Source organism: Uloborus diversus, chromosome 1 (genome assembly GCF_026930045.1).
Source record: "Uloborus diversus isolate 005 chromosome 1, Udiv.v.3.1, whole genome shotgun sequence".
Taxonomy (NCBI): domain Eukaryota; kingdom Metazoa; phylum Arthropoda; class Arachnida; order Araneae; family Uloboridae; genus Uloborus; species Uloborus diversus.
This window is the reverse complement of record NC_072731.1, coordinates 159,949,857-159,977,240: the sequence shown is the minus strand read 5'-3', so window position 1 is coordinate 159,977,240 and position 27,384 is coordinate 159,949,857. Positions and strand designations below refer to the sequence as shown.

At 32.8% G+C, this 27,384-nt stretch overlaps 1 protein-coding gene across 1 annotated transcript in view; it reads right to left on the bottom strand.

Annotated features, from left to right (window-relative positions):
- The window catches only part of LOC129216572 (poly [ADP-ribose] polymerase tankyrase-2-like), an 87,897-nt gene that overhangs the window by 22,676 nt on the left and 37,837 nt on the right, over positions 1 to 27,384 (bottom strand). The window contains exons 10-17 of the mRNA XM_054850790.1: positions 24,154 to 24,335; positions 20,696 to 20,899; positions 16,801 to 16,899; positions 15,673 to 15,847; positions 11,769 to 11,926; positions 10,219 to 10,419; positions 7,896 to 7,997; positions 5,204 to 5,351 (exon numbers count right to left, since the gene is read on the bottom strand). Of these exons, the coding sequence (XP_054706765.1) occupies positions 5,204 to 5,351; positions 7,896 to 7,997; positions 10,219 to 10,419; positions 11,769 to 11,926; positions 15,673 to 15,847; positions 16,801 to 16,899; positions 20,696 to 20,899; positions 24,154 to 24,335 (1,269 nt within the window). The remainder of the gene's footprint in view (positions 1 to 5,203; positions 5,352 to 7,895; positions 7,998 to 10,218; positions 10,420 to 11,768; positions 11,927 to 15,672; positions 15,848 to 16,800; positions 16,900 to 20,695; positions 20,900 to 24,153; positions 24,336 to 27,384) is intronic.

Here is a 27,384-nt window from a genome sequence, read left to right as displayed (position 1 = left end):
GGTGGGCTTACTCCTAGTAATTAAATGAAAAAATGCCAAGAACATTAGTTAGTCTGAAAGTGCGCACAGCCGTTCGAATGGAACGATTTTTAAAATTTCTCCTCAAAATGTTGCCTTGTTAAAACGGGATATACACAAATTCATAAATAAATAAATAAACAAAAAATAAATTAAAAAAAAAAGGTAAAAAAAAAATAGTACAAGAAATGAAAAAAAAAAGTAAATAGATAAAATCTTCAAATGCGTATTTTCGTTTCAAAACCGCTCAAAGTTTAAGTAAATCTAACATTAAACTGCAAAATTTTAGTTTGAAATAAATCATCTGAGAATATTAAAGATTAAAGAGTTATTAAGAGTTATATGTAACACTTCTTATGTCTGCAACTATCACCTAAGACAGCTTTCTTAAATTGTACAATATGTTACATAAATATTTGGTGCTTTTTAGAAAATTATTTCCCCTTAACTAAGGATACTTATAAATGAATCTTTTCTTTAGGCACATTATTTGAAAACATTTAAGCCGATCCGTTTTATTTTGTGACTAGTGGTACCTGCACGGCTTTGCCCGTAGTAGAGAATAAAAAGGTCATTTGGTTCGCCTGTATATTTACAAATAATGGATGATGAATTTTTCGCCGATTTTCTATATTCATTTGCTTGCCAATGTTACGGTTCCACGTTATGATAATTTCGTAATTTACTAGTCCACGTTGTGATAATTTGCTCGGTAAAAGTTTCTTAAAATTGGAATAGAAAAAGAACAAAATCAAATTTTCGAAAAATCGCTTCGAGGTGCACATCCTCATGCTGCAAACTAACTTTCTAAATTTCAACTAACTAAATTTCATGAAAATCAGCCGAACTGTCTAGGCGCTATGTGCGACACAGAGATCTTGACAAACAGAGATCCACAGACAAAGAGAGATCCAGACAGATAGACTTTCAGCTTTATTATTAGTAAAGAATAAATAGTAACATGGCAGAGGCAATGACTCGAGGGTGCTACTGAGCTCGAGCACTTTAACTCCTAAACTCTTTGTGGAGTTGCTGTTCACTAGTAAACTAGTCTTCTAGTATTTAGTAGTAAGTTACTGGCGGTGAGAGGAAGAGCTGCGGTGTATTTTAAGTAGTCTTCTAGTAACTTACGTAAATAGAAGAAAAAAGATAATGATCTAAATGACTCTCCACATAAAAAAAGGAACATTATTATTTCAAAATTTTTGAACCTTTTCAACTCTTCTTTGTCCCTTTATCACCAAGTGTCATACTTCATCTTACCCCCTCCCCTCCTCTTTTCATATGCCACGTTGTATTGCATGTGTGACGTCGCACTACTTGTTGCCCAATTCTTACTCTTTGACACTAAGAGTCTCAATTTCATGTAAAATAATTAACTCCCCCCTTCAGCCGGTGGGAGAGATGTGAAGTTTAGTTTAAGCAGATTTTTCCAAGAGTAAAAATACTAAAACTCAAATATGACAAAATTTTGCAATAACTATTTTGAAAGAGACGGCTCTCTGATTTTGCAAAAACTTGAGTTTGCACAACGCAAAACCTTCACTTATATTTCCACCATTAAAAACATTGTTGATCTTTTCATGGGATAATTTTTGCTTATACTCATTAATTACCGTAAAAAAAGTCTGTAATATAATAATTGAGTCTCATCAAATATTTCTCAATAAAACTATATGTACAGCCTATTTTCGAGAAAATTAAATTTTTAAATTCAGATCCCTTTTGTGCCCCCACCCCTTATTTTGCACTCTGACCTTACGCACATTCACTCACGAACACCCGGTTTTCAAAGCAGACTAAAGGATTTTGAAGGTTTTCTTTTTTTTTTTCAAATTTTTGAACAGCGTTTTTGATTTCGCAACTTACGAGATGTTTTTATTCATTGAATTGGGAATGTCAGCAAAATATCTGAAATAAAAAATCTCCTTTCAACAGTTAAAAATTAAGTTTGAAAATAAAGATCTGCCCTTATTTATAACACCTCTGCATGCACCAGTCTATATTTTCTTGATTATACATCTTTTATATTAATAAAAGATAGGAACAAGAGTCCAAATTGCAGAAACAAAAATGTGAAAAATAAAAAGATAACGGAAGAAAACTTTGAAAATTTCCCGCAGCTAAAGAATTTAGAATGTATTATTTTTAATTGAACAGGAAATGCATTGGAAAGGAAAATAACAAGAAGTTATACAACAATTTTTATTTTCTAATTAAATACATTACTAAATATTTTACATAAAACGTAATTATAAGTGGACTCTTGTTTCTATCGATTAAAATACTCCTACCTCATAAGAAAATTTAAGTCAAAAGTTATGACCAATAACTGCGAGACTATCTTAATTTAGAGAAAACGGCATTTATTTTTACTGCCTGAACGTGAACTACCTGAACAGCAATTATTTTTATTGAAATAAATCACAGCATAGAGTATTTAATTGGATTCGCGAGGAAAAAGAAATAAATTACCATATTTCTTTTATTTAAAACAAGTTTTGAACCATATTTTGAAGCAATTTATAACTGCTTGTCATTCAATACGTTGTTAAATTCCAGAGTGCGACACATATGTTATGAATAAAAGGAAAAAATATATCATTAAAATTATAGTAAAATACTACTGATTAGTTTAAGGTATTTTTACCAACATATTTTCTAGCATTAAGATTTCTCAGTTTTTATGTTAATAATAAAGAAATTTCAAGCTTTGTGCTCGATGCACAAGCTTTGTACCACATCAATCTTAGAAATAGTATTACAAAATTCAAAAATTCTAGTTAATTATTAATTATATAATCCATGCATTTAATGAATAAGCTTTTGAGAAAAGATAATGTGACAAAAAAGTTACGTAGTTTTAATGTCATGTATATTGTCACAAAATAAAAATCACAAAATAAATATTGACTATAGCAGAAGGATAAATTTTATGAATAACTATTCAATTCTTAAAAAATAAACAAATAAATAAGTAAAAAAGTCAGAGCATCACATTTTACGAGAAACAATTATACTCTTAGAATACTTTTTAAATGTATTTTTTTCTAAATATTTCAATGCAGTTAATTGCTAGATAATTTATTATCTTTTGATCAAGTTATCAATGTTATTCTGTAATTATATGTTGCCACGTCGTTCTTCTTAAAACAAGAGTCCACTTTCAACAACAAAAAATCTGAATTTACAGTTTGTTCAGCATTTGATCCACTGTTTCTTACCATTAAATGAGAATGCATATTTTACATAACATATCAAATAAATAACAATTTCACATTTCTGCTACAGTTCATGAAAAAGGAAGACAGCCGATTCATTTCGATTTCAAAAATTTTGCTTCATTTCGCAGAAAAAATAAAATAATATTTATACATCTTTTAAATTTCCGTTGCTGCAAAAATGGTAAGCATATAAAGACAGCAATTAGCAACTAAAGCAAATTTCATTTTAAAATTAATGAAAGAGGATATTTAAATGTTTTGTTGAAGCAACATTTTGGATTTTGACTCATTTGATTTATCGATCTCATTCTTATGCCCCATTGGCTCATTTCATCTTCTTGACGTCATGAGTAAAATTCAATTTAATATGAACACGGTTACTCGACTTCGTTTCGCGTTGAAAATTAGGAAGTGACCATTAAATTGGATCCAAATAAAGCAGCCCAGAAGGAAAAACTGAGCTCATCCAAGTTCCTGATAAGGTTCAGAAAGTAAAACTATATTCTCAAACAGGAAAAATATTTCAGAATTATGTTCATTGCATATTTTGACTGATAGCATTTTCTTAACTTCATAATAGCTAATATTCGCAGTATACATCACGTTTAATGATTTTGATGTTTTGATCAAAAAGAAAAAAGAAAGTATAAGTCATCTTCTTGCATTTAGATAATTCAATATTAAATACGAGAATAGTCAAAAGGAAAAGTTACGACGAGGGCTTATCGAAATAATGAAATCTTTCTTAGTTAGTAAGAAATTAAACGTATTTTAAAGGTTATAGTGTAAATGGAAATTATCAATTCATATTCAAGCATTATAAGGTACTTATAACCAGAGGTGTTTTCCAAATTTCAAGTTAAGTTCAATTTTGTGAAAAATAATTAAGTGCAAGAAATAAAAACTTATTTTCTTGATAACATTTATCAGATAACTTTTATTTCAACATCTAAAGAAAGCTAACACCGCTAATTCATTTCTGTACTTCCCAAATTTGTATCTTTAGCTCCAGTTTTGGTACCAAGAAATGGAGAAGTATTTTTCAATAATATGATATGAAAAGAGTTTTGGGAAAAGTGTTTTACTTTATCCCGGTTTGAGAATTAAACCTATTTTATTAACGTTTTCTATGTACACTTTATATACAAATGTACAGAAATCGAGCTTATTTTGTCAATCAAAGCCGAAATACTTAATTTAAAACAACTGACGTTTTGAAAACTACAAGTATCCGATTTCAAAATTCATTTGAAAATTTCAGCGTCGATATTCAAAACGACCAAATGTTTACTATGCTTTTGTAGTTTCTCCACGTTTTCTAAAGTTATTATTATTATTTTTTTTTTGTAAGAAAGAACGAATTGAGGAAGAACAAAACAACAGATTTTTTATGAAGCAAATTCATAACAACAAAGCTGAAATATTTATACATTAATAGCTTGTATGTTCTAATAATTACACTCTACAAACAAAGTTTACTATTTTCCAGTTCAAACGTCAGAAATTTTATGAACTTATGCTTGTTTAAAATATTTTTTAAAATTTGAACTTCTAGAAAGGACATGGCACAGTTTTTTAAAAATGAACACACGGAATTGATGTTCGTAGCAGTTCAAGATTTATGTCATATACGATGTGCTGTATATTACACATAAGCATTTCAAGCTCAGGGGAAAAAAAAAACGCATGCGTCCTTGATGATAAAAAAAACAATACACAACACTAGTTAAATGAAGTTTCTGTAGATATAAGTTTTCATCATTCGAGTAACACTTAAAAAAGTTCAGTAAATCTCTTATGCCAAATAAATTTTCAGAGTACTATTTAGTCAAATAGTGATAGAAGTGACATTGGTATATTTTAATACCAATGACACTGATGTAATGAGTTTGTAATAATTTAAAATTTGTGTTCCATTAACAAACACATGTGTAATTGATCCACTGCACTGAATCACTCACGCTTATCGGCATCATCCGTCGGCGGACGCTGCCAAATGTTCACTTGTGATGGTCGCCTCTGTGGATCCTTAATCCTGTAACCTTCCAGAAGATCACGTATTGTTAATACTCCCGGGTGAGTTAAATAGTAATCTGGAGTGTGATTTGTCTGAAAGATAAATGGGAAATTATGTACACAGGGTGCTTTATTTTGAATGGGACAGAAAGGAAGTACATATTGCGCAATGCACATCTTCAGAGAAAGTGACACAAGTCAAAAAAAAAAAAAAAAACTGCATTGGTGAAGGTCAAGGTTTGGGCCCACTACACGGAAAACGGTAATTTCGTTCCGCGCGTGACGTCTCATATATTTCGTTAAAAATAATTATTTAAAAAGGCAATGGTAAACATTTTATTGCTTAACAAATTACAAATGAATACGTGATTCCTTAAGCAAAAGATTTCGCCATAACTTTTTTAAATAATTACTTTTTAATGAAATATATGAACCGTCACGTGCGGCACAAAGTGACCACTTTTTTATGGAATGGTCCAATACATAAGCTATTTTAAAAGGTTTAAACTATTATTTCTCAACAAGTGAGATATGTTTCCTTTACATTGGAACCTTTACTCTAAAAATCTACAATTTAATGTGACATTAATATATTAATAGAGCAAAAATATTAACTAGTTCATGGGAAATTTACAAGAGGTTGACCGTGGACGTCCCGCACGTGACGCATGCATATAAATTAAATTTTAAATTACAAAATTGTTTGGATGAAATTATAACTGTGTCAGGAGTATCATTGTATCAAATGTAAAGATTAAAAAAATGTTCTTACCCCTGTTTAATTAAAATATTCAAATATATAACAAAATGTTAATGAAATTTAAGCGTCTTTTTGTCCTGCAAGTGTCGGTGGAATTGCCCAATAGTAGGTTTAAGTGATTAAGCTTCAAACGCGTGAAAAAATTATGGTATGGTGTTTACTGGTTAGTTTTCGTGGCCTATATTAGTAATGAAGTCTGATATTGATTATACACTTTTTACGCTTCTACGCACCATTTGTGTAAGCAAATTTTGTGCTACTTATGTGGCAAGAAAGAGCATTAAATTTAGAATTTAAAGCAATAGTTAGTACGTTTTTCCCAAAATTTGAGTTTTGTCACTTTCTTTGCCGGGGGGTGAACGCTCATTGCAAATCTTCAGAAACTTTTTTTAAAACGGACACTTGTCCTACTTTTTAGAACGCTTCGATGCACCCTTTTCGGAATAATTTTTAAAGCAACTCCGCGAACACTTTTCAGAACACTTGTTTGGTTTCAACACACTTTAGGGAGCGCATTTGAGAACATTTTCTGAACGCTAACACACGTCTTTTCTTTTAAAGAACTTTGTAGTACACTTTTTACAGCACTTATGGCACGCTGCTTTGATTATACATTCTAGTAGTTTTTGATTTTGCAGCAATTTTAAGGAGCAGCTGTCAACCACCGCCGCTGAATGGAAGGCCTTCGATCAGGGAAAGGCATCCTTTTTGACGGCATTGGCGACACCAACCGACTTTATTGCAACAAAATTTCTAGTAGTATCCTATTGAGAGATTTTGTTTACTGGTAGTTAAAGAAAACTGTTTAAATCATATTTGTACAAAGGAAAGCGGTGATTTCACAAGTGTGCCTAGATGTATTCCCGATCTACTCTCAAATGTGCCCCCACTGTTAAAAATTCAGGAAACTTTTATGGTAAATATTACTGTAAAATGGAGTGTTTAAAGAACAGAAAAAATTTACAGTAGATTGTACCGAAAGAAATAAATGACTGCAGCGCCAATGGATACACCACGTGACTTACAGCGCGAAGCAGATAACACCGTATCTCCCGTCACTCAGTGTATCCCAACTTGTATGGTGGGCAGCACAGCCGCCTGCCAATACGAAGGTCCAAAGTTCGATCCAGTAGCTCGCATTTTGAGTTTTCTCTCTCTTTTATTTTACCGTAAAATTTTACAGTAAAATAGGCTTTTACTGTAAAATTTCAAATTTTTTTAATACTGCCCAATTTGTTCTCAAATCTGTTCCTAAGTTTAAATTTAACAAATATCCTGAGCAGGAAACTTTCGGAACAGATTCGAAGTACGCTTCAGTACACTTTCTTTTTAACGTAGCACATTTGGAACACATTTTAGTGCGCATGCATGCAAGTGGAGTTCTTTTTATGGATTAGTGTTCCAAACATGTTTCCAATCTGTACTGGGAACTTGCGGTGCGAGCAACAATAACAGGACTTCACTGGTAAGAAGTTTGCTACTGTTTTGGATCTGTTATGATGAAAAAAACAAAGATAAACGTTTTTAGCTCCTTCTCCTGATTTACAAGGATACTTTAACCAACCTGATGATTTATTACATTTCATTTAAAGAACGTGTTGTGGATTAACTCTGTACAAAAATATTCTAAACTGCCTACAATACTAAAAAGTTGTAATTGAAAAAAGCACCATAATTTTATATATTTTTTAAAATTGGATTAAGTAAATTTAAGAGACCGAATGTGCAGAAATAAATTAAAAAATATTCAATCAATCAGATCCGCTTACATTAATTTACCGACTGCCACAAGACAAATTTAAGTCATCATTGAATAAGGCAGACTTAAAAAAGGCTGTGTTACTTTCATAAATGTTCTCTTATACGGGAATACTTACTTTATCAACAACTGTTTCATCTGCTCCAGCCATTAGTAATATTCTGTAGTAATTGCCTCCGTCTCTCATCACTGCTGCGTAGTGCAAAGGAGTTCTCCCTTCCTGGTTAGGGCAGATTAGAAGAATCTTTAGTTTATTTTTTGTCACATATACACACATAAATTTCAATTTATGTCTCTGATGTTACTGCTTTATTTATTCATTTAGGTATTTTTTGACATTTAATAATACATAATCATATATGCAAATTCTGAAATGCTTCCAATTTTACATATACCAAAAGCCTTAGTATACAATACCAATAACGTTTCTTATCTTGCTGCAAGCTTCTTTTAGATGTTGTTCCTTTTTTACTTTCTTCTATATCTGATATATAAAAGAAAGTATTGGATTCGTGCAAATTTTCGAATTTCGAATTTTGACGGATTCGAACGTTTTGAGGTGTGCTGAGTCCATTTCGACTATTTTTGGAAAATGTCTGTCTGTCTGTGTGTGTGTATGTGTGTGTGTGTGTGTGTGTGTGTGTGTGTCACGTCTGTGTGTGACCAGTTTTTTGTGGCCGCTCTACAGCAAAAACTACCGCATGAAATCGAACGAAATTTGGTACACATATGTGCCCCTATGCGAATTTGTGCCCATTGGTTTTTGGCACGAATTCCTCCAAGGGAGCAATGGGACGTTTTTTGAGTTACGCGTGATTGCTATTCCTCAGGAAGTAACTGGCGGAATCAAACAAAATTTGGTCCATATGTTGCCATTAACAGGAACAGGTGCTGATTCAATTTTGGTGTCAATAACTCAAACGGGGGTTGAGCTATAGAACGTTTTTTGTCGTCAATTGTGACTGCTGTATCTCAAGAAATAATGAACGGAATGAAAGAAAAATTAATCGGCAAGTAGCCCTTAGTGGGTATAAGAGCTGATTTTATTTTGGTGTCAACAGCTAAAAAGGGGGTAGCGCAATCACGCGTTCTTTTTTTCCATTGTGAGTGCCCTATCTCAAGAAGTAATGCTACGTTCTGGTTGAAATTTGGAATATATGTGAATCCATATCAAAGAGGCTTTGGTTCAATTTTGACGCCAATCGTTCCAAGCGTTGTTGATTTTTTTTTTTTTTTTTTTGCGAATAAAAATAGCTTTATTAATGCAACAATAAGAAAGATAAATCGTAATAGACTGTCGTCTGCGTATTTCTCGTGATTTTAATTGTATGGAAATGATCGGAAATATTATCTCAATGATTTAAAATGCTTAACTGTTGCCATCTTATGTTTGTTAACAAATAAAATATTTGTAATTACCTCAATCAAGGCTTTTAAAATAAATTTCAATTTTCGCTCTTTGCTTTGCTTTACCTCAATCAAGGCTTTTAAAATAAATTTCAATTTTCGCTCTTTGCTTTGCTTTTGCAAAAATTCAGACATTGGGATGATCGTCAAGTTTTTGCATGTGTAATTTTGTTTTTGTTGGGAATATTGCTTCCTCGTCAAGTATGGGGAGGGATCAGAAAAAAAAAGAAAAATATAGAAGAAAGTTTTGTGATGGCCACAACATACTAGTTAACTGTGATCTTATTTATAATTTTTTTTACAATTTAATTGCCTTCCCAAATTTGTTTAAACGGAAATGATCATATTATTTTAAGGATCAGACGTATGAAACAGCTAAATCTTTTCAATATCTGACTTAAATCTTATATTCAGTTTTCGTTGAAAATGGGGAAATTACATGATAGAAGAAGCTTTTTACGCTTTGAAAATTTTTTATTGTCTGTCAGTTAAAATTTACTACATGAGTTCCAATAACTATTATGATATTATGACAGGTTGAGAAATTTTGTTGAGGTCTCATACAAATTAGAAACAACAGATTGTATCTGGCGTGGGACGGTAAAATGAAGTGTCTGCAAACTTTTCATTCTTTTATTAATGTATTTATTTTTGTATTAATGTATTTTTTAATCATTTTTGTATTATTTTTTCTCTTGATAAGATGGCAGGGATTTTCATATTTCATTTGATAGCCATTTATTGGTTTTCAGAAATTTCTGAGACTACGTCTTTAACACTAAAATTTCATCCTATAGTTTTGAACTTACTTAGGTGGTTTTAATTGATAATGTATGAATACATTATCAATTAAAAAAGCATCCGCTTAGATTACATTTTTTGCATTGAAAAGGGGGTTCTTCGTAGCCTCTAAACAATTGCCCGGAACTTTTAGCAACTTTACCCTCCCACCCCCCTAATGTATTCTTTTTTACTTTTCAACATAAAAATACTTGGTTGTTTCTTACTTGATACATGAATCGTGATTTACTTACGTTATCAGGTCCGTCCAGAGCTTCTGGAAAGTTATCAATTATGTACTTGACGATGTCAGTGTGGCCGTGTAGCACGGCCAGGTGCAATGGGCTGGCACCCAAATGGTCCCGACTGAGTGCGAATCGTTTTCTTGTCAATACGGATTCCACTTCTCCTAAGTTGCCGCGTACCACTGCATCATGAACACCTTTGATTCTGGCCTAAATATTGAAAAAGAAATTAACAATTTTCCATAATTTTACAGCAGGATATTTATTATTGCTGAAAATCAACACATAATATAGATAGTTTTTGAAAAGAATAGCTTTTTTAGCAGTCATTTTTGGATCTCTGTGGTTCGAATCACTGCGGAAATTTTCGAACAGATTATAGGCTTTCCAATGTTACGGAAACCAAAAAAAATCAGACCATTTCTTGGCATAGACGCATGTTCGAGTGGACGTAAAATTGAGTTTTTAATTATTATCTCCGTTAATTAGCGTTTTACATGAAATAGGTTGAGATATTCGTGATCCTAGTAACATTTCGAATCTTTTAATACCAGGTTCGACTCTGAGCAGGAGTTCGTCTTCGAGAATTTCGTATATAAGTGCGCAAAGTTCCCCAACTCATTTCACTCCCGAAAATCGAAATTTCCAAAACTCCTTTCTTAGCACGAGCTTAAGTCATAAAATAAACTAATGTTCAACATTTCAGCTTTTTAGCATTAGAAGTTTCGGCTGTGTGTTGTTTGTTAGTCAGGACAAGCAAGCTACGTTACAGATATAGATAACTTTTATTGTTGTGAAACATAAATTAGTTGGCAGAACCATTAATATTCAAATTGTTTTGCATGGATGGATGAGTTTTTTTTAAGAACAGGGTATTTATGTGACGTTTCGTGATGGTGACATCATACTATTTTTTAAATACATTTGCACTAAAAAGATTGAAATAAAATAATTAGAACCGACTTCAAAACTGCAGTTGAAAATTGCTCTAAAAGGTGAAAAATGATTCTATTCTTTGAACACCATCGATACTACTTTTTTGAAGTCCTCGCAAAAACAGTAGGTAAAATCACACTCCAAAATGTAATTACTAAAGTAAATTGTAATGGAGTAAGGTTCTTTAATAGAATTGGCTTACATTACATTAATAATAACCTATCTGTACAGCGGTACAAATGTTTCGCTCTTAATTTTGACTGGTTTTCATGAAAAAACAAACGAAAAATGGTTATACATCGTTTTCCCTTTAAAATATATGTTTAAAAGTGTGCTCAAAGAATAGAATTATTTTTTACTTTCCAGAGCAATTTCTAGCTACAGGTTTGAAATCGGTTCTATTTTTTTCTTCAGAATTCTTAATGTTTGATGGTTATTTGTTTTGTATTGTGTCAAATGTACATTCCAATTTTCATTAAAACCGATTCAGTAGTTCTTGTGATAATTGACCAAATCTGAAAATACTTTTAAGTTTGAACACTAGTGTAGGTGACGAAAATCAGAACAGTGTGTTATTGTCTAGCACTTTTTTCAAATCATTTAAAATTTATTCCTATATGTACCATATAAGTAGGAACTAAATCCAGAAACTCTTGCACTTGACGATCTTCGGACGTTCTGCCAATAAGTCTCTCTCCTTGACCAGCTATGACGACATGCTCAAGCCTCAGCAAATCTTTATCTCGAATCCAGACGTCAATCAAGTCATTGAGACGATCGTCTGAAAAACAACAGCAGGGGCAAAACTTTGAGGAAATTCAGTTTTTAAATTGGAATCGTTTTAATAAAACATTAAAAACACATGGAAAAGAAATATCTAGTTGAATTATGCAAGTCTACAAAAGTATAACGAATGTTAATTGCTTATATTTTTTGTTTATTTCGAAGCTATTTTGATCACTCATTTTCCGATCTGAACAAAATTAGGCAAAAAACTCAATCATCCCCTGTAAGGAATTGCTGGAGAAATTCAAAATTACCAGAGTTACACTTTCAAAGATTCAAAAATTTATAATTTTTTCGCTTATTACGTTTTAATGATGTTTTTGTCTCTACTAAATAAAAAGAATCTTTTAATGTTCCCCGCTTTACTTAATTTAAAAAAAAATATATGTACACAGTTTTCTGTAGAATTTTTTTAAAACGTTCTACTATAATTAGAACGTGAAGAGTTGCAGGCAATTAGCTTTATGTGGACCAAAGGAAAAAAAAGAAATGTTATATTATGTAGAAATAAATACATCTGTGCCAATTATTCGATTAGTCAAAAAAAAAAAAAAAAAAAAAAGCTCTGGATTTATATTTTTCTAGGGGAGGGGGAGATTTTGTAAATATTTCTCTTAAAATACTTAAAGCACTTAATGAGCCAAATATTAATTAATAGTATCAATTAATTTAGATAGTTTCTAGTATTTCATATTTAAAAAAAAACTTTTTAATTTACTTCAGTAGAGTTTCTCTATTTGACAAAAAAAAAAAAGCATGTTAAAATATTTTGACAAAGAAATGAATATTCCTCTATATCTCTGATACAGATGCTAATGATTATGGTCCTGATGTTATCTAGAAACCATTTAATAGCAGGTTGCACATTCTGTTTATGCATATACCGTTAGGGATGCAATATTTTACTTACTTGAGTTATTTTGATTTTGAGATTTAGCAGGCGGGATATTCGTATTGTCTTCATTTTTGTTTTCAGTTTCGGTTATTTCCTTGTCGTCTTTTTCTTCAGTGCAATTTCCAGTCTCTGGCTTTATTTCCAATGTTTCTTCTTTTTCTTTATTGGGCTCTTCATTTTTGCCAATATTTTCCTTATCCTCGGATTCAGCTGTCCAAGATTTCTCTTCTTGTTCGGCAGTTTTTTTGTGGTTCCGTCTCTTCGGGAGGCGGCGTTACTCCAGTCTGAAACAAAATAACTGAAAATAATTCCAGTCCTTGCTTGTAACCTCCCAATGACTCCCCATCTTGTGCATGCTTATTTGAATTTCCATAAAAAGAATTCCATTTCCACTGGAAAGTCAAATATGCGTATGCGTAATCCGAAGTACATCTTAAAGGCAGAGAACGACTGACCAGGAAAACACACGGAAGTAATTAATGATTTTTTTTTCAAATAGGTAGCAATCAAAAGAGCATTGTGAAACATTATTTTTTGACGCAGAAATTATTTGTCCTCGTCTCCCCGTTACCGAAATATAATGTCTTAAAGTCTGCGAAACTTTTAGGAAAAGTCGCCAATTTTAAAGACATGGCCTTTAAAGAAAGGGATGGGACCTCGCGACTTCATCATCTATAAGTGGCAGGATATCTCTTTTTTTTTAAAAAAGGAAAATAGTACCAAAAAAGAAATGCCTCAAATCTTTTACTAATGGAAGAAAATTTAGTTTTACTATATACCTTACGGAAGAGCTACGTTTCTAATTTCTTCTGCATCTAATTTGTAAAGGAAACTAATGAATTCATAGAAGTTTTCGAATTTCGACAGATTTGAGCGTTTTGAGGTGTGTTGAATCCATTTTGATCATTTTCGGAAAATGTCCTAGTGTGTGTGTGTGGGTATACATGATCTATGCGCTTGACTGATTTTTGTGGCGATCAAACGAAATTAGATACACACATGCACCCCCATGTGAATTGGTGCCCATCAGTTTCTGACGTCATTTTTCCATGAAAGTGGAGCAATCAAACGTTTTCTCCGTTACTCATGCTTTATCTAAGGAAGCAACGAGAGGAATTTGACCAAAGTTGCTCCAGAGGTAGACCTTAGAAAGTATAAGTGCTGATTTTACTTTGGTGGGGGTAGTTTAAAAGGGTTAGGGAAATCGAACGTTTTTTCTTGTTACTTGTGACTGCTATATCTCAAGAAATAAAACACGGATTTGGAGAAAAATTGGTTCATAGGTAGATCTCAGAGGGTACAAATGCTGAATCAATTTTGACACCAATTTCTCTATGAAGGATGGTGCAATAAAACGTTCTTTCCTATTAATAGCGGCTGGAATATCTGAAATAATGCAACGATTCAGATGATATTTGGAATAAAAGTGAATCCACACAGAAACTGGCACTGGTCCAATTTTAATCGCTCCAGAAGGGGGGGAGGGCTCATTTTACTCATCATTTGCGTGAGATATACAGCTAAGTTAAATCAACAAAGCGAAAGTAAACATTTACGATTACCTCGAGGTGATTTAAAATTTTTATCTGTTGCTGTCTTCTATTTGTTAACAAATAAAATGCTTGTAATTAGTTCAAACGAAGTTTTTAAAATAATTTTCAATCTCCACTCTTTGATTCTACTTTTGTGAATAGCAGAATTTTGTTGTAGCGATTATACGTCAGATCCAAGAACTCATAAGACAGACATAATTTTGTGATGGTCACAACGAACTAATTTAGTTTTAGAATTCACTAACTTCAATTCTCAAGCTGAGGGTGAGCGTTATCACAGTTTTTACGCTAAAATATTTGTGCTGGTGATGATTTTGGAATACGTCTTTGAGTTTACTAAAACATTTGTTCTACATTTTCCGATATTTTGTCAAACTTCAAGAAACGCACAGAAAATTTAAACAACTGCATGAGAAACTTATTGTTTTTATAAGAAGTTATTGTTTTTATTCTTAGTAATACGGATTTGATAGGGGCGTATTAAGAACAGTTAAATTATGACCTACTTTCTCTTTATAAAGGATTTTTTGTTTAGATGTATAGAACTTTAAGTTGGCAACACTGTTTGATATGTGTGCCATTTTGAAAACTGTCACTTGTTTTCTGTTCAGTTCGGTTTGCCATTTCATCATGAATAGACAACAAGGCGGTGCAATATGCCACACAGCGCGTGTCACAATTGATTTACTGAAAGAAACGTTCGGTGAACGAATAATTTCGCGTAATGGACCCGTGAATTGGCCTGCAAGATCATGCGATTTAACACCGCTGAACTGCTTTTTGTGGGGGCTATGTGAAGTCTCTGGTCCGCACCGATAAGCCACAGACGGTTGACGCCTTGGAAGAGAACATTCGCCACCTTATTACTGACATACGGTCTCTATTTCTGCAAAAAGTGAGAAAATTGGACTTTCCAATTGGACTTTCTCCGAGCCAGCCGAGGTGGTCATATGCCAGAAATCATATTTAAATAAAAATGGCAAGGAATCATCTTTCGAATAAAGCATGGCAATTAACAATATTTAACTGTGCTTTATTTGAACCTCAAGTTCTCTACCTCTAAAAAAAAACACCCTTTAGGTTTGCTCATTTAAACTGCTTAGAAGTGCTGCGTTTCATCTCTTAAAAAAACAGCAATAATGTTGGATAATTAAGCACTATTGATACAAAGTTCTTGTACTTAACAATCTGCACCTCAATCTTATCGGGTGTTTGTGCCTCTTTCCCGCCGCTAAAAAGTTCTTCAGCTGCTTGTTCTTCATCCTTAACTTCTTGTTCACTTTGCGCAGGAACCGGGGTCAGGAGTGACAATTTCTGGCTCTTTAGGTTCTTCCGGAGTCTTTTCCGTTGGAGAGTTTGATTTTTCACCAGACGATTCATTTTCAGGTGTAGATGAGGAAGGTGTGACTTGAGCCTTTGTCGAAGGTTTGCTTGTTGAACTCATGTAAAACTCTGCTGTCCGTCCTTTCTAAAACAAGGAGAAAGATACAGAATTTTTTTAAAAAAAGCGTAAGATTAATTAAAAGTACAGGAATTTAATTTGTTTCTCTGGTTGAAGTGAGTCTTATTGCACACTAAATAAAAATAACTATTTTGAAAGTACTTTCAATCGGGTCTTAAAAAATGCTGAAAACTCATTTAGAAAGTTATTTTAGAACTCTGAAAACATAATTCTCCGCCAATAAGAAGTACGATTATCGTTTGAATCCGTCTTCACATGTTTCAAAGTTATTAAAAAAAAATTAAACACAAGTTAGTTCAGGTAAATTCGGATGAATGCTAATATCCAAACTACATCCAGTGTTACGAATATAATAAAAAAAATATATATTTATTTCTACTGGTTAGTAGTACCAGAATAGACGACATATTCTAATTAGGTATATTTTTGAGAAGGAAAAAAAAAGCGGTTTTCATAAAAATATTTTTCAAAATACCTTATTATATTTAATAAATTGCTACAATCTAAATACGCACGAAGAGAAAGTATTCAATAAAATATTCGTATTTACACCAAACATGGTTTGTAATGAATTACTAAAGAACCGAAAAGCGATGAGAGGACGGCATGCAAGAGGTGAAATTTGTAGAGCACTGAAATTTTGAACTGTGATGAATATTAATAAATATAGAAAACAATGAAATATAAAAGATAAAATGATTTATTTTTTAAATAAAAAATTACTTGAAAGAATTTCATCAAAAGCTCATAAATCAGTAACTAAATGTGTTGTTATTTATATAAATCACACTGCAGTATGATTTTTAAAGCAAGTTTTAATCACATATAATTGTTTGCTATTTTTTTAAATTTATAGGCAATAATTAGTAATATAGACTTAAGATATAGTTTGAATTTCCCTCGTTTCATATAATCATCTAAAAATTTAAATAGTTCTAAGAATCATTTTAAATAAGTACCTGATCAAGAATCATAGGATCTGCTCCCGCAGCAGCAAGTATTGTGTAAATGTACTGATTTTTTTGCTGACCAGCAACATGCAATGGAGTTCTACCAGTCTGTGAAAATACAATTAATTAGATTAAAAATGAAATTATGAAAAGACTATCACACATTTTTGGGTGAAGATGTTAATGCAAGCTACAGAGAGAAAGACAGACACATATACAAGATGTAACTTCAATTTTATTTTCAGATATGCTGACGAAACAATGCATATCGTTGCAGTAGAACCTTGGATTGCATTTGATTGCAGAAGTTTCGCGAAATGAGCAAAACATTTTAAGGAATACTAACTTGACAAACAAGCAGGTCTACCTTTCAAAAATTTTCCGGAGGAGAAAGAGGGTATGTACTAGTGATGGGCTTAATCGAGATGTTTTGATAATAGTGATTTCGGGAATCAAGTACTTCTGATAATCGAGTGATTGATAATTGAGATCTTTTCAAATCGAACACTCAAGCGATTCATAATCGAGATCTTTTGAAGTCCAGAACTCGAGCGATTGATAATCAAGATCTTTTGAAATTGAGAACTCGAGCGATTGACAATCGAGATCTTTCGAAATCGAGAACTCGAGCGATTAACTTCTCGATTACTTAGAATCGAGTTCTCGAGAAGTGCATTATAAACACGAGAAGAAGTATTCTAAACACATTACGTTTAAACGTTACATAAACGTTTTAACATGGTTGTCACAGCGTTAACAACCGATTCAAAGAGCTTATTCAACGGAGTGCACTATTTGGGTAACCTCATTCGAAAAAAGCATTTTTCCGATTCTAATACCATATATGATGACAGGGGTGACCGTTCGTCCCTGTAAGCAATGGCGTCCCCCTTGCGACAATCAACCCCCTCCCTCTTTCCAAAAACGATAGTCCCCAAAAGAACTAAGACTCAAAAAGTTCCATTACCTGGTTTGTGCCATACCGTCTCCCCTCTCTCGTGCACCTCTGTAAATGAATCACTCGAAAAGTAAACTATTCTAGAGGTTTGTTCCATTTCTCTGTGGTGCATTCGAGGGAGGCCGTAGGATGATGGTGTGCCCTCAGATTTTTTTTGCTAAAGTGTTTCCATCATTCAATTTTAAAACTATTCCAAATCCATTCCTCTCAAGAGCGATAGTGCACCCCCTACGGAGTTGTATCCCCAGTTGCAATACCCCCAAAAGAAACCAAATCCCCTAAACTCTGCAATCCTGCAGTTTACGCTATTATCCACCCTCTCCCCCCTTTTTCACCCCCTACGAACAAATTACGCGAGAAGTAAAACACTTGATTCATTAAGAAATTAATAAACACTTTTGTGCCGAGCAGTAACAGGAAACAACCAACTTTTGTAGCCCAAATATCAAATTTACTACAGACACGTGTTTCGGGGTTCATTACCCAATGGTGTGGTCGAAAGTGGATGTAAGGGGGGAAGAGGTCCCCTCAGGTTTTTAAATAAAGTATTCCCCCTTTTTATATGAAATTAAATTTTCGTTTTAGTGCGTCTCAAGTTAGAACATTATTAGCGTCCCCAACCTTTACTTCCACCACCGGGACACACAACCCATGTCACCCACAGACCCGTCCATTCATTAACACCTTTCGTTCAAAACAAATCATTGGACTACCAATCATCCCAAAGAATCATTCGATAATCAAGCATTCGGCAGCATACATTCAATTATTACACTATTCGAATGAAACATTCGAGAGGCAATTTTTTGATTATAGCACCATTTAGATCACAGCGGTATCTATTCCTCAAATGTGCTGACGCACCTTTTCACACTGGCAGTCCCCCCCCCCCCCCAATCAAGAAGGATACTCCCTAAAAAAAGACTAACATCCATCAGCAGTTGATCGCTCGAGTGATTGACATCTCGAGAACTCAAGAGCTCGAGAAGTTCACAAAGCGTGAACTCGAACAGTTAGTTGATCGCTCCAGTACTCGGAAAGTGATAATTGAGAACCTAAGCAGTCCATCGCTTGAGAACTCGGAAAGAGATAATTGAGATCTCGAGATAATCGAGAGCTCGAGATGTGATAAGCCAGAACTCGAGATACGCTAATCGAGAACTCGAAATACGCTAATCGAGACCTCGAGTTGTGATAATCGAGAGCTCGTAATATTCGAGCTCTGAATGATCATGAATAATCGAGTGATTCGATTATGCGAACTCGATTTTGCCCATTACTAGTATATACTCAATACTTATTATATTGAAATGAAAATCAATCCCATAATTGTCGCCTCAGGAGCAACTGTAAGATATCTAATCCCAGAAGAAGAGTAAGATATCCTACTGTTGATTTGAGGTGAAGATATGATTAAATACAATAGTTTCTCAAAGTAGGGGTATTGCCTCCTCCTGACCCCTCTAAATTAAGGGGCTGCAAATCAGCGATGACTTGTAACACGAATGGCATTGCATGGTTTGCGAATGGTTTGCATTTCTATTTACTTCGTGTGAGATGTTTTGGATGACGAGCACATTCTTGGAAAGAGTTACGCTCGCAATACGAGCAGAGCCCGATTATCCCACAGGCCAACTAGGTCTGGGCCTGAGGCAGATTGTTCTTAAGAGGCTCCAATTTTTAAAGATTCGTGAGTAGCATTAATACTACACAAACAGTACATGTATTTTTAAAAAATACACATTAAAAAGTTAATGATTTATTAATTAGAAGAACTTTCCTTAAAGGAAAATTTTTATTCATTCTGCCAGTAGTGAATTTACCATGTCTGGTTTGCAAGGGCCATCCATGACTAAAGGGATTCCCAAAAAAAAAAAGATTCAAAAGTAGACAAAGGGACATTCAAAAATATATTTCAAAGAGCCCCCAAACCTGGAAATCAGCCCCTGCATTCTGCCATTGAGTGTTCAAGAGGGACCTGAAAATTATTGTGAACCTTGGGCCTCACTTTCAGTTAGTCGGGCCCTGAGTACGACGTTATGTTGCATTGTTACAATGAATTGTAGCAGACTATGCCGTACTACACCAAAACAAAAAACTTGAAGCAGATTCAAAAGGAAAAAAAAAAACCGTCTTTCCTATTAATTTTCAAATTAACTAATTTAATGAAACTCAATAAAACATACAGAATCCCTTCATGGAAATCACACAGGGTGATATAAAGTTTTCTACTGATTATAAGAGATTTTGTGCAGAAACTTATAGTGTTAGGTACATGTTTGTTTCGGTATATTGCAAAGGCATTTATAAAGAAATATTGTTGTAAAACACGGTATATTTCATTACTTTCATTTGGCCTGTTGCTCACCAGATATTACTCCTCTGGATTTTTCTGCAAAATATATTTAACGGATAGACTAGCTAAAAAACTAAAAGGGGATATTGGAACATTTCAGGCCGGAATAAGATGCTGCCTAAGTCGACAGACTAAATGTCGAACAATGCGTGGTGAGAACTGGATTGCCTCTTTGATTTTCTTCGTGCTCTATACGCTGCTAAGCTCTCAATTTACTGCGGAAAGCAGTGACAAGCTCATTATTTTTTGCATTGAAAAAGGCGTTCCCTGTAACGCCGAAACACGTGTCTGCTGTAATTGGCAAAATTTGTGCTTTTTCTAACGTTGTTTGTCTAACTTTACTGTTCAGCACAAAGGTATTTATTTATCTTAAAGGTCACGTTTACCTGACCTGAACGCGTTTCTCTCTTTTTGTATGTTTCAAGTTGAGAAGACTTAGGTGTAAAAACCAGTGAGATTCCTACTGCTCGTTTCCGATTGAGATCTAAATGCTTATCTAGGGTACAGCGAAAATTGTGTTGAACAAGGAAGAAGTGTGTGCAAAATCGGACTGCATGTACCCTCAGAAATTTCATGATTGTAAAACTTACCCTGTCTTTGTTGTTGAGTATAGACGGATGCCTGTCCAAGAAATAATTCAGAACGTTCAATTGATCGTGAAGAACAGCGTGATGAATCAACGTAGAACCCTCCGAATTTTTCGCCTTTAGTAAATTTTCATCAGATGTAACGTGCTTGTCGAGAGTTGCAATATCGCCTTTCTCAACTGCATGGAAAGCGGATCCTAAGTTCATCTAGATCAAAAGAAGAAATTAAGAAACCATAAGTATCTCGTCTTTTAAAATCATAAGTTAAGCTTTTCAGAACGCTTATATAAAATACAAACATAAAAAAAAGAAAAACGTAAAATACAGCATTAATTCAAGCATTCTCACGTATTAACATTAAATTGATTCTTTATTTATATTTCATATATGTTTTATTATTTATATATCTATATCTATATATATTCATGAATAAACAATCTAAATAAAATTGAAGATGCACAAAGCAAGAACATAAAAATGGAAAAAGGTGAACCAGGGATCGACACTTTCTCAGGGGGAGGATCAGTCCTTTAGAGACTTTATATATATATATATATATATATATATATATATATATATATATATATATATATATATATATATATATATATATATATACATATATATATATATATATATATATATATATATATATATATATATATATATATATATATATATATATATATATATATATATATATATATATTAGGGCTCGACCGATGGCATTTTTTGGCCGATGGGCCGATGCCGTTGACCGATGGCAAAAAAAAAAAAAAAATCTGAGAGAAATAAATTGATAAGACTGTCAGGGATTTAAAGGATCACTGATTCATTTCACTCTTCTTCCTTTCTACGAATAAGGAATTGTAATCACAAAAAAAAAATCAGATTTCGACCTAAATTTCTATTTTACAATCACCCAGTTTGAACTTCACAAGTTTTTTCGGCACATCTGTACATGCATATGTACCCAAGAACATATAGATGACCGAAATATTAATTTTGAACGACTCCTTAGTTAATTATAGCAAATTCTCCTGTGATGTCTTCATGCACGTAAAGCGCCACTCAAAAACGTTATGAAATAGTAAGTTGAAAACTCATACGTACGTAGTATGATCTGAAAGTTCGAGGACAGGTTGTATAAAATCTTATCCTGAATAGTTCACATTACCGAAGTACATCTATCTACAAAATAGTCACCTTGAACGACTATGCACTTCTGCCAACGTTCGTATAGCTTTTAGAAGGACTCCTGGAAGACATTTATCGCAACCTCTTGCGCTGCTGCTTTAACTTCATCGTGGGGAAGAAGGCGACTTTCATGTTGAGAATGCACGGTTCGATTGGTCAATACTCTGATATGACAAACAAATAACGTAGCGTTTCGTCGGACTTAGCTCCGTGTGACTTTTACCTGTTCCCAGCAAAACAAAAAATCATTCGCATGGACGCTGCTTTCTTTTGTCAGGAAACGAAAAATCTGCGTCACAGAAGGTAGCAAAAAATGGCTTCCAGGAGTGTTTCCAAAAGTTATATAAACACTGGCAGAAGTACATAGTCCCTCAAGGTGACCTTTTGAAGATGGATGTGCTTCGGTAATGTGAACTATTCTGGGTAAGGTCTTATACAGCTTGTCCCCCGAACTTTTGGATCGTACTACGTACAATCTGCAGTTATGCTTCTCCTTTTTTTGACTGCTATGGAAGACAAAGAACAACAGCAAAAAAAAAAAAAAAAAGAAAGAAAGAAAAAAAAATGAAGAAAAACAAAGAGACTGTTTAATAACCAATTGTTTTGTTCTTTGTTTTTTAATTGAACATATAACCAAGATTTTAATACTATCGTAATAATGTATGGATTTAGATACACTAAACATAGTTAAAAAACATTAAACTATGTTGTTTGATCATTCAAAAAACAAATTAAGAATAAAACTATGAAACCGTTAACAAATTACGCAATTCAAGTGGAAAGATTGCACGTAGACATTTTTTAGTCATCAAATTAAACAAAAAAGTAATAGATAAATTACAATATATTAAATCATAATAGGAATGTTTTTATACTTATTTAAAATTTATGAATGGAAAAGTTTGCATTTTTCATAAAAACTATAACAGTGACATAAATTTTGAGGAAAAAATAAATAGCCATGACAATAGCGAGGTTCTTAAAACGCAGCTACAATAAACAAACTCAATATTTACACCAAGTTAATAACTGAATACATATACTACGTGATATACCAATACTTTATGACTACCCATAACCATAGGGGCACCATAGGAGTTACAAAAATGATTATGATAAATGTTTTACAACTTCTGTGATAGAGAATAGGTCCCTAAAATGTATTTCGACGGGCCTCAAACTTGTAGCTCCACAGAAGCGATACAGAAAAGACTGCATTATTGTGATTCATATTACAAATATCGAAAAATTACCATCGGCTCAACGGAAATCTAACAAAATGAAACAAAACCGGTTTCGCCATCTCATATTTGTTTCTATGGTTACCAATTCGGCAATATATCACCAAATGATCGTCAGTCTGAGACGCTATATTAGTTTTGCGTTGAAATAAGTAATTAATAGTCACAAAAAATGAGTAAATAGGCTTTTTAGAACACCCGATCGAAGAAACAACGCAATAATTAACTTGTTTGGTACCTGAATGCAGTATTAAAAACTCTTTCAGCGGTGACTAAAATAGAAATTCATACTGAAGTTTAAGTAAACAATTTTATATGAAAACAATAACTCCCTTTACTTTGCATTAAAAAGTAAAACAACAAAGGTCCTTTTTTTTTTTCAAAAACATCGGCCAATTCCATCGGCTTTTCGACGTTTTTTAAGGCCGATGGGCCGATGCATCGGTCGAGTCCTAATATATATATATATATATATATATATATATATATATATATATATATATATATATATATATATATATATATATATATATATATATATATATATATATATATGTAATTATTAACATTAATTTTAAATTTATATCATCGCAGCAGTGCACAGTGCTCAGAGTTTTAATATTTCTGAAAAAGGTAAAGATGTTTCAGCTTAAATTTTAATCATATTCTTTTCTGCTATGACTTAATGTAAAACAAATTTTCAGTCTTCAAAAAAATCCCCAAAACTTCTATTTTATGCATTAATTGCTGGTTCTATAGTTATACGTACTTTTTTTCGCTTTGATTTGTTGGTTAAAAGTCAGCGATTTGATTTCTGAGAATTCAAATTCGTACTTTTTTTTTAGAATCTTCGTGAATTTAGCCAATTTTATAGTTATATTTTCTGTGTTAGGGAAATAACTGTGACATTTAATTATTTTTATACATGAAGGGAATTTTGTGTTTCTTGTAGCAAATTAAATTAGTTTTATTTTTAAAATACTTACAATAGTTTGGTTATGCAAATCTGAAACAATGACTTACAAGATAAACAGGTACAGTTTTTAGATAATGCTTCACATCTTCACTCCAGGACGTTTTTCCAACTAAGTGTTGTCCATAACCTTCATGAACAAACTCTTTGATATGGTCTAGTTCTCCATTTTGAAGCCATTTTGTTATTTTATCCATAACTACTTGTGGTAAAGAACCAGCGCCATTGATACCTGCAATAGTTTATGAAAGAAATGAAAGAAATTCTGCATGAACAGTTACACAATTTAAAATGTTTTGAAAGAAAAAATAACTCCGAACACAGAATGTTAACAAGAAGTTCTGTCTAGAACTAAACGAGCCTACTTTCCCATATACCCATACTACTTCTTGCTAAAATCGCAAATTGTTTCAAAAATATTTTTTAAATATTTTAAGCTGATTTCTAGGAATAAAATATTCGTCAATCATCTTTAAAAAAAAAAGCAGCACCTTTTAAACAAAGCAGCTTATACACTTTTTTCCATTAAAGAAATTCTTTAACAGCTTTCAAAACGAAAAAATAATAATTAAAATTAATAAGTTTATTAAAATAAATACATCATATCAAAAAAAAAATCGTTTCTTTTTCCCCTGTTGCCAAAAACAATTTTTTTAATGAATTAATGCAATTACCAAAATAAATAAAAACAATAAAATGTCAACTTAAAAAAATAATTTTCATTGTCAAAAAAAAAAAAAAAAAAATCGTCTGCGCTGCAATCTTTATCTAGAAACATTCGAGTTTATTCGCCGAAAACTGAATACCTAAATTTAAACTTTAGCGTAAAAATAAAAACAAGTCAGATCAACAATAATTATTTCACAGTCAAAACCATAGCTGCGGAGTCGGAGTCAATCTCATTTTGGGGTAAAGGAGTCGGAGTCTAATATCTAAGAATCGGAGTCAGTCATTTGTCCTCCGTGTATAAATTTTTGCCAAAGCTACGAAGTCAGAGTCGGAGTCCGATTAATTGTCGGGCACAAGAGTCGGAGTCGGAGTCAAGTGCCCCCAAATTTTCGGAGTCGAAGTCTGGAGTTTGGTATCAAGAGCTATTTCCAACAAATTTTGATTGAAGTAAATCCGCTTTCAAGTACGGAGTTGACTTTCAGTTTCCCCGTAGGCGCTAATGTTAAGGGATTTGAACTGTTCAAAATTGAACGGAAAATTGTTCAAATCAAAAAGATATTTTATATCCAAGTTTTTCATCAAAAGATTTCTCCTACAAAGTTTGTTTGAAGCAAATTCGACTCACAGTTCGCAATTGCCTTGAATTTCCCCGTAGGCGCTAATGTTAAGTTTTTTTGAACTGTTCAAAATTGAACAAAAAATAGTTCAAATCAAAAAGTGAAATATGGGAATGAGGTGTCCTTGCCGAGATCTTTCGAACAAAAAAAAGTTTGTTCGAATCGGACTATTCATTCAAAAGTTATTAGGGGGGGGGACAGACAGATCGACAGACAGACCGACAGACAGACAGACAGACAGACCGACAGACAGACAGACCGACAGACATTTTTGCCCATCTCAATACCCTACTTTCCAATTTTTAAATTTTCGATATTTATTTAATTATTTTATTTATTTTTGATTTTTTTTTTGTTTTTCGCGATATTTTTAAGCTGCATTAAGCCTTCTTTCATGCTTTTTTCTTCTTTCTCTGACTTTTACTGGGAAAGTAGGCTAAAAAACGAACTTAAGCAGATATACCTACAAATAAAAATATTCCTTACTACAAAATGATATATTACGTACATTTCGGATATTTTTAAATTAAAAAACAGATACCATTAAGACAATTTTTCCGATATCATTCTTTAATTGAATTGTTTAATATTGATTTGTTTTTCAAAACCCTGAACGAAATTTAAAGCTTGCGAAAGGTACTGTAAAACAGGACAACACTAATTGAAGACACCACACTTTACGAGATTTCAAACCAAACCTTGACCATACAAATTGGCATATTTTTTCTAATGGAAGAAATAGTAGGAGAAGAACGAAAAGAAAAGAACTCCTCCGATTTTTGATTCAGACAAGATTTACACCGAACAGATCACTGAAAAAATTAAATGTGGATGCGCGTTTTTCAAGTTCTTGTTCTACCATTAGTGACGCAAGTAGAAAATTTTCCTACCGGTATAATTTTCAAAGAAATAAACTAATCATCAAAATAATCTTCAAAATATTTCATCGCAAAGTTACAAATTGCATCTTTTAAACTAAAATGTATAAACAAAGCAGTACGGAAGGTGTCGACTTGACTTCAATCTCTTGACACCTCGGAGGCTTATGAGGCCGCAATTGTCCTCCACTCTCTCCTTTTTGGTGCAGCTACTCTGGCCAAATTCCATTTGGGTCAACCAAATTGGTTTCGCTCATTTATTGCCATGATTCTCCATTTTTTTTTTTTTTTTTTTATCTACCTCGTTATCTTTTGCCTTCAGGGGACCACGTCAAAGCAATTCTTTCGTTTTCTTTTGAGAACGGAAAGCATTTCTTAATAGGAATGCGCCATAGTAACTTTTGTATATGATGTCATGAATAACTCAAAACCAAAGCTGATTATTCATTAATAAATAAAGTACTTCACAGCTTCCTATTTCTTTAAAATACAAATTTTCTTCTGAAAATGAAATGAAAATACCTGGCAATTTTTTAATCCTGTTTTGTGGAGGAGGTTCCGACTTACTGCGGAGTTTTCTTGGAATTTTCTGTTGTTGGTTCAGTTTATGAGGAATTGGCACTTGATGAGTTCGATAATATTCTGCAGAACGACCTTGCTGTAGTATGAGAAAAACGTTAGAGCAGTCAAAAAATGAAAAAAAAAACGTAGAAAGTGATTTATCAAACTATAATTAAATGAATAAGGATTAAAAGGAACTTGTCTACTTTATTAAATTTAACGCAATAATCTTTTGATCCAATGCTTAGTCCAGAGCATTTTGATAAAGATTTTTTTTTACTGTTATCTTAACTGCGTCGATGGGGAAAACAAAGTTGTACATTTTATAGCTTAACCTTTATAAACCAAATTTTTCTTATATGAAAATATATCTATTGCTAAATATGTAAATGGCGATACATTGTCAACATTTTCCGCTTAAGTAAAAAACTGTATATTTTGTGTCTTGTTCGTTGATTAAAAAAGATAGAAATTTATAACTACGATGTATCACAAGGCATTTCATATTTTGTAATTTCGATGCCATGCATAAATTAAATTTAACTTGCAAATGTTT